We start from the raw sequence: 10964 nt of genomic DNA, 5'->3' as shown, positions 1-10964 counted from the left end.
CGTGCGTGCAAGGCAGGGGCTTCTTGGAGTCATTCCCCACCTTGCTGTCCCACTCCTTGCGGCATCCCTGCACCATGGACCCCAAGCAGAGATGTCCTGGGGGGACACAGCACAGGCCTCCAGGCATCCAACAGTGGGACGATGAGCTGTGAGCGCTCCCCAAGTCATCCCTGATGGGAGAACGACACAGACAGCGAGAGGGGAGGGAAATCCGTGCACAAATGCATTTGCTGCATGGTCCAGCTCCTCGGCTGGAGCGTGTGAGCGGCGGTGGAGCCAGGCCAGCTCCCGGCAGCTGAGGTTTGCTGGGCGGGGGGAAAAAAGGGACATTTTCCGGAGGCGAGAACAGCAGCCCAATGCAGCCGTGGGGCCACAGAACCAAACCCCGGCCAGCAAAACCCCCAAAACCCTCCACACTCGAGAGAGACAGAGCTGTGGCATCACACAAGCAGGTGGTCCATGGCGGAGGCATGGGGGACAGCTTGCTGGTCTCCTCCAACTTTTTGAGGCCATTTCTCCTCACGTGGAAGGTGAGCGCGGGCACACAGATGCTCACCATGAGGACGTGACCCACCGCGGGCTCGTGGTCCCCCATGTCCTCTGCACCAGCCATGGGATGGAGGGTGCGATTCCATGGCTGGCTGGCTTGCCCGTTGCTCTTCTCTTGGCCGACGGGGCCACACACCATGAATTTCGCTTCCCCTGTGAAACAAAAATAAAACGGGGAATGAGAAGGAAAAGGCGTTGGATGGAAAAGCCCCCGGCTGCCTGCTGGGGGGAGTGGAACCAGCTAATTTCATGCGTCTCCTTTTCGTTGGAGTGGGGTCCCTCCTCACCTGCTCCTGGGCACAGTTTCCTGCACCCCGAGCCAGCAACAAGGAATCTGACTCCAGTTTAAAGGCGAGGAGCTTGTCCCACGGTTTGCAGCCCGGCTCCTGTCCCAGGAGGGGACCCGCTCGGAGCCGCTGCCCGCGGCGCGCAGGGGTGACCAGCTGTCTGCACCCATCTCACCCCCTGACCCCCCCCGCACCAGCCCATGGTGGGGGGGTGCAGAGAGCCCCACGTTGGGAGTCTCACCCCCAGGGCAGCACCATCCTGGGGTTTCTCTGCTCCTGGTTTTGGTTGAAAGAGACTCCAAAGATCATCAAGCCAAACCATAACCCACCCCTGTCCCAGCCCCATGTCCTGAGAACCTCATGTCCGTCTGTCCAGCCCTCCAGGGATGGTGACTCCAGCACTGCCCTGGGCAGCCTGTTCCAATGCCCCACAGCCCTTTGGGGAAGAAATTGTCCCCAAGATCCAACCTCAACCTCCCCTGGCGCAACTTGAGGCTGTTTCCTCTCCTGCACCCATCAGCTGCGAGGAGCAGACCGAGCTGCACGCATGAGCCCACGCGTGCATAGAAAGAAGAGGGGGAATGAGGGTTTTTCCCACTGAAAAACACCCGCCAACACCCCAGCACCCATTTTGAGGAGGGAAAGAGTAAATCAGGTTGTGCACGTCAGCGGGACACGCCGGGGCTGCCCGGGCTGGAGGGCTGGGACACGCTCGCACGTGCACGCACCCACCTTTCCCCCGAGCCGTGTGTTTGTGCGTATTTGTCCTGGCCTGGCGCCCGCATCCACACCACAGCCGAGCTCTCCCCATGCCAAGCACGACACAAAAGCTCACGCAAAGTCCTGGAGCCGCCTCGTTTTTAGCACTTCAGTAGCTCAGCGGGGTCCCGGCCCCGGAGCCAGCAGCGGCGCGGGGCCCCGAGGGGCTGCGGCTGTTCTGGCCTCGGCTGCTGGTTTTCTTTGGGATGCAGAGCCAGGATGGGGAGGTGCTGCCTGACCTGGGGGGCTCAGTACGAGTCACAGCTGAGAAAGTACATGGGTTAGTGCCAGTGCTGCGTTAACGGTTGAACTTGATCTTGAGCATCTCTTCCAGCCAAAATGATTGTATATGTTGGGGTGCACAGCCCCCTGCCTACCCCATGCACCCCCAGCACCCACCGACCCCAAAGCCCATGGGCTGGTACCAGCTCCCCAGGGAATGCAGCATCTCATCTTAAACCTGATGCTGAATCTCTCGATCGGGTGTCCCTGCCAGCCCCGCAGAGATGAGCATCACTCTGTGTCCGTGCAAAACAGCCTGCGCAGGGGATTTCTCTGTGGTTTGCCACAGGTTTAGTCCTGGCTCAGCTTGCAAAGATGGGATGGTGAGCTGGGAATGGACCTGTGCCCTCCCAGCCAGCGCAGGGCACCCCGTGAAGCCACCAACTCATCCGGTTCTGGTACAAACCTTTTATTTCCCCGCCGCCCGCGCTGCCCGGCCAGCCTGGGGCTGGGTTTGCCCTTTGGAAGTGACACCAGGGGGGCTCTGTGACCACCCTCTCGGGGACCCTGAGAGCCACCGTGACCAGGACAGCACCACAGACTCCACCGAGCTTTACATTGAGCCGAGCGGCCAAAAAGTGACAATGTACCCCAAAATGGACACGACACCCCCTTCCCACTGCCACCCCCCCCCAAAACCCAGTTCCCCAAACCCAGATATGTTGCACGGGTGACAGTGACATGGAGCAGCACAAAAACGGTGGGGGCTGGGGATGAGACTCCCCCTCCACCACACCACACCAGGGTCCCCCCGAGACCGCTCAGCGCCGGGGAGCGGCTGGCACCCAAAAAACCCAAGGCAGGGAGTCGCAGGTAATAAGTTAATCTGTACAGATGTGTTAGGTGACCGTGGGGACAGCAGGGACCGCTGCCACTGAGCTGTCCCTCCCAAACGCAGGGGTGTCCCCATGCGGGGGGCGAGGAACCACATGCCGGTGCGAATCAAACCACAAAACGACACACGAAGTCAAGTGATGGAGAATGGCGGGGAGAGGGGGAGCAGAGCCCCGCGGAGCAGGGCAGGGAGGGGACCCCTCCACGCCAAGGGGCTGTGTTGGGGTGAGCCCAGGGGTCCCCGCTTGGCTTGAGACCCCAGGGCTGTCCCCGTGTGTCCTGCCAGCTGCTGGACGGTCCCACCATCAGCTCCAGCGCCGGTGTTGGGCAGGGATGCTGCACCAGGGTGAAGCATCCCAGCAGCTCCCGCCTGAGCTTGGGCACGAGCCAGGAGCACGAGACACAGAATTGCCACCTCGTCCCCTGCTCGGTCGCACTGGCGACCTGTTGACATCGCCCCAAGGACATTGTGGAGCAGGGAGGGGACACGGCCATCCCGGGGCCCCTCTGCAGCTCCGGGAAGGAGCCGGCTGGGTCTCCGCGTGGGCACGGAGGCGGCGAGATGGGTGAGATCCGCTCCTCTCTGCGGCTGCCAACGCCAAATCCATTTGCCACGTTTCGGGTCCCCGAGGCAATCGGCTCCGGCCGGCGGAAGGGAGTTCCCAGGGCCAGAGCCGGCGCCTCGGGGGCTCAGCCCAAGGTGGGAGGCCGGGGATGTGCCAAGCACAAGCGCCGAGCGCTGCAGACACTGTGTCCATCCCCCCGCGGCAGCCGGCTCCCTCCTGCCCGGCGCTGGACCCATGCCCGGAGGGCTGTGCCACCCTGGGGGCTCCGGTCGGGAAGGGATGGACAGCCCTGCGGCAAGGACGGGCTCCCCCAGCTCTGGCAGCTCTTCTGGAAACCAGGATCCCAGCAAACAGCACATCTACGGAGGAGGCAAAGCCGCTGCCCGGCTCCCAGGAGCCTCCTCCGCAGCGGCTGTCCCCAGGGAGGACAGTGGGACTGAGCCGCATCGTCCCCTTTGTCCCCACCACGCCAGAGCCAGAGATGTCCCTCTGGGAGCTGGGGACATGGGGCAGCCAGGGGAACAGAGCTGGGGACGGTGCCACAGGGATAGTGACAGGGGGGTGGCGTGGAGGTGACAAGAAGGGTGGCAGCACTACAGGATGGTCTTGTCTAGGTCGACTTTGAGGGGCAGCGGCCCCGCGTCCTCGCCGCCATGCGTGGGGCACAGGGTGACAGCGATGACGGGTGGCAGGGGGAAGGTGCCGGGGCCATCCAGGTCCTCCAGGTACTCCTTGTCCCCGTTGATGCTCAGAGGCTGGAAAAGAGACAGAGGGGATGGCACAGGGAGCAGAGGACACGACCCCCTTTGTCCCCAGACTGCGGGACTGGCTGGGGACACACAGCATGGACACATGAGGACCACGAACACCCTGGCTACATCCCACCCAGCAGCGATGGAGAGACCCGGGGTGTCAGGGAACCCTTGTAGGACTCCCCCAGTACCTGGGTCTTGATGTGCTGCTCGGGGGCCGTCACCAAACTGGCACAGCTCAGCCACAGCATCACCACGATGGAGAGGAAGAGGCAGGCGGCCAGGATCCAGCGAGGAAGGCCCGAGCGCCTGTAACACCCCGCCACCCCCCGCCAAAGAAAACGGAACGCGTTTATGGCAGGGCACGGGCTGGGGGGTTGTTGGGGGAGCTGGAGCATCCCCTCCAGCGTGTCCGGCAGGCTCGAGCTCCCCTCGGCCCCCGCGTTGCACCTACTTGGACATGCAGCCGAGGAAGTCGTGCTCCGGCGGGGGGGGGGTCCGTGTGCTGCCCCTTGGCTTTGCCATGCGGCTCCTTCCCGAGGGGCTTCTCCCCCTTCGCCCGGGGGCCTGGCAGGGGAAAGGTGGTGCTGAGCCCACCCTCCGTGGGCACACAATGGGGTGCGGGGGTGCCAGGGGGTCCCCTCTCCCCCCTCCAGGGACCATATGCTTGCTGAGGATCCCAGAAGCTTTTTGGAGGGGTTCCCGAGTGTGGACTCACCCCGCTGTGTGGGTGTGGGGTGTGGGATGCGAATCAGACCCGAGAAGCGGGACATTTGTTTAGCTCTGGAGAAATCAGATGAGAGCCAAGAGGGCTGGGAAGATCGCAGCCCACCCCCCAGCAGCCCAGGGCCCCCATACCTGTGTGGGGCTGGGGGATGCGGGGGCTGGACCTCCGTCCCGGCCGCTCCGGTTGGGTCTCCTGCACCTCGGATAGTGGATATTCCATCTCGGGTTGGGACTGGTGGCACCGAAAGGGGGAGAAAGCGATGAGCAAGGGGGTCCCCACCGCTCGGCACCCAGCAGGGAGGGGACACGGGACACCCCCACCTGAAACACCACGACTTTGCCATCGTCCGCCTGCAGGTAGAAGGTCCAGGTGGAGGAGATGAAGCTCTGGGCAGAGCTGACAATGTCATTGCAGAAGGTGGAGACCAAATCCAACATGGAGAACGACGGCTCCTTCAGCTCCAGGCTCTGCAAAGCAGCAGGGACATCATGTCACCGCTGGCCCCTTGTCACCCAATCCAGGGGACAACGTGGATGAGGATGAGCTGAGGATGTGGCCGGGTTGAGCTGGATGCTCAGGGCCGGGGATGTGCAGGACCGTGGTCCAGCCCCAGGAGGGTCACGGAGCCTGGGGCTGTGTCCCCGGGGCTGTCACCCAGTGCCAGCGCTGTCACCCACCCCTCGGCAGCCCCGCGCTCACACCATTCTTTAAACAATAGGAGCAGAGCGGCCCCGAGATGCCGAGGGCGTTTTCTCTCCTGGCAGCCTCCCCGTGCCCTGGATTCTTGGCCGTCGCGGCGGTTTGTTATTTTTAAAGCATCCCTGCTGGAATCCGCTTGGCTGCTCCCTGCCACCGGCTTCCAACATTTTCCGACAGCCCCTTGCACGGTCAGAGCAGCAAACAGGAAATAAATAGGTCAGATTCTGTATCTAATTATTATACTAAATCTGCTTTGCCTGCCCGTCTGGGAAGCCGAAGGAAAAATGCTTTGGGTGGGTGAAGGGGGTGACGGCCCTTCCCGCCAGCCGGTCGCCCCCCGGTGCTCATCCTGACCCCGGCGCGGGGCCGGGAAACAGGATCAGGCACCGGGAGGGTCTCAGAAACAGGCTGCAAAGTGGTTTTTGAAGGAGCCTCAGCTTCCTACTGCACAAATTCATCTTTGTCTGCACATGTACAAAGCCAAAAGCTCCTACCTTGGGCCAAACTCTGATTTAATTAATTGGACAAAAGCTGAATTAATTAAATGTAGGAGGAAAAAGCACTGCTAATTGCTGGGAAGGATAACAGATCAAAACTGGGGGAATCTGCCACAATCACCGGGCAGAGCTTCTCACCCTGGGAATCGGGTGCAACCGCTGTACCCGACCCAAGGCTCCGGCAGCCCAGGCTGAGCTCAGTTAATCTGGGCTTTATGCTTTGAACAAAGTGCAATAGGACAGTGGTGGAGCCACTATCAAGGACAGGCTAGGTGGGTGAAGAGGGGGACAGGGGGTCCCCATCCCCATCTCCCCAGCCTCTCACCTTTTCCCTCCTGCTCTCCACCTCGGGCAGCTGCTTGCGACACCCGGTCACGCAGCCGAACTGCTCCTCCGCGTTGCTGTAGGCCTCGGCGCAGGCTGGGGGCAGGAAGGGGGCAGAATTAGGGGATGCTCAGTCCCTCTGCTGAGTCCCCAAAACCCCCACACCCCTCCCAGTTTACACTCAGTGTAACTCTAATCCTGCACCCCACTGGGTTTGCAGGGGGGTTAAGATGCAGCCCCAGTGCAGGATGCTCGTGAGGGTCGAGGCGTCGTGGTGGTGCCAGCGGTACGTGGGGGGCCCCCCCGGGATGCGGGAGACACTCGGCTGCCGGCCCCTCACCTGCTTCACACTCGGCTCTGGTTGTGTTCAGCTCGGCGCTCGCATCCACGAAGTGACAGATGGAGAACAGCCGGCAGCCCCGGTAACAGGCGTTGAGAACAGCATCCTGCAGCGAGGAGGAGGAGGAGGACCAAGAGCTGGCACCAGGCTCAGCCCGGTGGCCACACTGGATCCCCACTGCGACCCCTCTGCACCCGGCTGGGGGGCACCGGGCACCCCCACCCTCCCGCAGGACCACGGCTGGGGCTGGCACGCTGAACCTGGGGCAACAGCATCCCTGGGGAGGGAAAAGCTGCCTTCGCAACCCGGGTTGCAGCCAGCAGTGGGGTTTGCATGTGGCTTCGTCCCCATGGAGGCCCCCACATCTCTGCTGGGGCACGTGGCCACGGACTGGGGGGGTTGGCTGCTCAGGGGCGCGTGTGCATTGGGGTGCATGCATCGAGGGGGCTGGGAACACAGCGGAGGCGCGCACGTGGGGGTCACTGCATACGCAGCACTGGGGGGCGCAGGGCTGTGTGGCCCCACGGGGAGCGTGGGCAGGGCTGGGTGCTGGCGGGGGGGAGCCAGATGGGAAAACAGCTCCATCCCCCGGCAGTGGGGCCACGCGGGCTCCTGCCAAGGCGCTGGCCTAGATACGGCCCTGGCACCATGGGGGCTTGGGGACAGTCCCGGGTGCCACCACGCGACCCCTCTGTGGTCCCCGCCGCGGTACAGTGATGGCAGCTCCGATCTGGCGCTTTCCGTGATGCTCCGGCTCAGCAACCAGCACTCAGCCCCATCTCAATCCCTGCTGCCGTGGCCCGCACCACTACCACGGCTCACCCTGGCTGTCCCTGTGCCACAGCACCAGAGATGGGGTGCAGGAGGGAACCCCAAACCTGATGTGGTGAGACCTGGGGGGCGCTGGGATGTGCAAAATTGCTGCAGACACCCCGAACCGGGGTGGATGCCCTCGCTGGAGGCACCCCAAAGCCGTGGTGGAGGAGAACGCTGGGGCTCCCATCGTGCCCCCCACGGTGCTCCCAGTGCCCCCCCCCGGTGCTGCCCGCAGGGGGCCCGGTGTGGGGCCATGCAGTGGCGATGCCCATGGTAGGGGGGCTGGTGCTTCCAGTACCCCCGATGTGCCCGGTCCCCCTGGTGTCCCTGATGCTCCTGGTACTCCCAATGCTACTGATGTTCCCCATGCTCCCGATACCCCCGATGCCCCCAGCAGCCCCGGTGCTCCCCATACCCCCGGTGCTCCCGGTGCCCCCAGTACCCCCGGTGCTCCTCGTACCCATGATGCTCCCGGTACCCCCCGGTGCTCCCAGTACCCCCGGTGCTCCCGGTGCCCCCGATACCCGCCCCCGGTGCCCGATGCCCCTGGACTCACGGCGGCGGCTCGGCGGGGGAGGCTGCGGCCGCACTGCCCGCGGCAGCCCGCGGTGTCCCCGAGCTGGGACAAGAAAGGGTCGGTGGCGGCGGCGGCGGCGGTGGCGAGCAGGGCCAGGCCGAGGGCGAGCAGGGCCCGCGGGCGGCGGGCGGCCATGGCGGGCGCGGGGCGCGGAGCGGCGCGGAGCGGAGCGCACCCACCGCCGCCGCCGCCGCCGCCGCTGCCGGCCCCGCCGTGACGCGCCGTGCGGCGGGCGGGGGGAGCCGGGGGCGGGGGGAGCCGCCGCATCCTGCCGCAGCTCCGCCGGCACCGGCGGGCGGCGAGGAGCGGAGATGCCGGGAGCGGCGGGGGGAAGCGAGAGGATGGGGGGGTGAACGGGCACCGGGAGATGCAACGGGGGATGCGGGAGGACGGAGGATGCTCAGACACCGGGGGATGCTCATCAGAGGGGGATGCAGGGGTAGCACGGGATGCAGGAGGACGGCTGTGCACGGGGACCGGGGGGTGCAGGAGAACGCGGGGTGCATGGAGACCGGGGGATGCAGGAGGACGGGGGGTGCAGGAGGGCAAGCAGGGGCCGGGTACCGGGGGATGCGCAGGTACTGCATCCCACCCACACCCCGCTCTGCAGGGCCCCATGCCAGCCAGGGCGCTGGGCGCTTCCCGACACCCCAGATTTACAGCTTTGATTTCGCAGGGTTTAAAAGACATAAAAGGCGCAGACTTGGCCCCGCCCTCACCACTGCCCTGCTCCTTCGCCTTATTTATGGCAGCACCCCAAAGTGGGCCCGGGGGGAGGAGGAGGAGGGCTGGGGACTTCACTAACCTCCAGCCCTAATGGGGAACACATGGCAGGACCCCGTAACAGGGAAGGGGGGGTCTCCTGGTCCCAGCTCAGGGCTGAGGGGTGCTCCACACCCTGGGGAAGGGGGAGCCGGATGGGGGTGGCTGGATCCCCATGGGGATGGTCGGGGGAGCGCAGCCCTGTGCCCCCCCGGGAGCAGGGACTGGGGCCTCTCCTCGCCCCGCTGTGCTCCGCCAGCTTATTCATCTTGTTAATCAAACCAGGGCCGGGAGAAAATGTGCTCCGGCCGGGCTGGCGGGGCTGCCAGGTCGGCTTTGCTCCCCCCTTCCCCCTCCTGGAGCCCGTCCAGCCCCTCAGCTTCGTGTCCGGCACCGGTGACGAATGGCCAAGTAAATGGGATAGATTGGGGGCTGTCACTGTAAATCACGGCGCTGCGCTGCAGGTGAGGTTTCCAGCGGCCGGGAGGGACCGAGCCGGAGCCCCCACCCCCAGAAGGACCAAAACCCACCGGATCGAGTGCCAGGAGCACCATGGGCAGAGTGGCCGGTGGGCAACGCTGCGGCTGCACCTGCCCGCGCTGCGCCCGGCGCCAGCCCACGCTCCATCCACCCACCTTTTAACAGAAAAAGTCCCCTTTCCCAGGCAATAACATTCAAGTTGGCAAATATTTACAGTCGGGTAATTCCCGGCCCTCCCTCCTCTTCCCACCCCTCTCCAGAAACACTCGATGCCTTTTGCATTTATCACTACTGACCTACTTTTTTTTTGGTTTGGTTTGCTTTGCTATTTTCTGGAGCCTTTCCTGAAGCTGCAGGCTCCCCCCACACCAGCTGGGGTGTCCCCACGCTCAGGGAACCTGTCACCCCACGTTCCGAACCCACAGAGCCCATTCCATGTGCTCAAGCACCCCCTTGACATCAAACGCATTTTTCCCCCCCTGTAGAGATCAGCAAACTCCATTGCGGGACTTTTTGTGCTTCCCAAAGCAAACAAAGGCGGGAAGGTGCGGCTGCCGCTGCGAGGATGCTCTTGAGGGAAAGGGCTGTGCTGGGGGGGGTGGCAGGGAAAGGGTTAAGCGGGTTATAAATTACCCGTGGATGTGGAAATGTGACTGAGAGGAATATAAAGAAAACTCTGACTGCTGGATTCTTTGCATTTCTAGCCTCTTTATTTTTCCCCCAGGTCACTTTAAAAGGATGCAGGCAGTCCGAGGCAGCTCGGCTGCGCCTCTCCTCCCGCTTTGCTGGGCTTTGGGTTCTTTTTGTTGTTTGTTTTTTACACCCTGGCCCTTGAGCCAGATGCTGTCTCTGTCCAAGGGTTTTATGAAGTGAGCTCTGGCTGGGAAATCAAGTAATTAGATTAATTCAGGGTAGATGTGCTGGGCCCAGCCCCGGTGACACATGATGGAGGGCTGGCAGGAAGGTGATGGTTGGTGGGAAGCCGGACCGAGGATGCTCAGCCGGGGTTTGGGGACTTCACCAGGGCCACCCTGGGGTCCTGGATCCAGCTGGGGGGGTCACAGAGCGGGAGCCCGTGGCTGTCGGGGAGCTGGGCCCCACGGCCGGATCCTGCACCGCAACAGGGCGAAGAGGCCCTGGGAACGGAGCCACGCCGGGGGGGCAGCCGGACCGCGCCAGCCCCGCGGGACCATCGCGCTGACGCCGACAGCCCGGCCCGGGGGTCGGGGGGGCTCTCAGGCCGGATCCTGCCTCCTGGCCAGTGCCTGCGAGTGCGGTGGCTCGTGAGCAGGAGGGAGCAGCCCTTTAAAGGTCACTGTCAAAGGGCAGCGCTGACCACATCTGCCCACATCTGCCTGCGGAGCAAGGGACGCGCTGACTCAGAGCGCAGGTCAGCGGCTCCGTCACCCCCTGCTGCTCCCTGCCCTGGCCGGATCCTGCCACCACCTCGGTGCTGTGCAGGTTTGGGGACCATGGGCATGGCAGAGCCAGCTCTGTCCCCACACTCCGTCCCCACCCCACAGCATCGGGTCCGGATGCTGCCGTGGGTCAGGGAGAGCAAACATCCCTGAGCCACCCGAGGTGACATCCTGGGTATATCCCAGATGACACCAGTGGGGACATCCTCCCTCCGACCCCCCAGCAAAGCCTCAAGTCACCCTCTGATGCTGGAGCCATCCATGTCCCCTCTGCTGGTGACACCCCCCACGCAGG

The 10964-nt window shown here is 64.1% G+C and overlaps 1 protein-coding gene across 1 annotated transcript; it reads right to left on the bottom strand.

Moving 5' to 3' along the window:
• Positions 1 to 3870: 3870 nt before the first annotated feature.
• On the bottom strand, positions 3871 to 8144 carry TMEM59L (transmembrane protein 59 like; the record flags this gene model as incomplete). The annotated part of the gene is given in 9 exon segments (XM_080359460.1): positions 3871 to 4032; positions 4221 to 4338; positions 4484 to 4524; positions 4526 to 4596; positions 4888 to 4987; positions 5077 to 5223; positions 6278 to 6372; positions 6617 to 6722; positions 7989 to 8144. Coding segments are annotated over 9 exon segments (996 nt in total).
• Between the last annotated feature and the right edge of the window lie 2820 nt (positions 8145 to 10964).

The sequence above is a fragment of the Nesoenas mayeri genome, assembly GCF_963082525.1.
Source record: "Nesoenas mayeri genome assembly, chromosome: 25".
Taxonomy (NCBI): Eukaryota; Metazoa; Chordata; class Aves; order Columbiformes; family Columbidae; genus Nesoenas; species Nesoenas mayeri.
The sequence above is the reverse complement of the archived record's forward strand: the minus strand, read 5'-3'. Positions and strand labels throughout refer to the sequence as shown.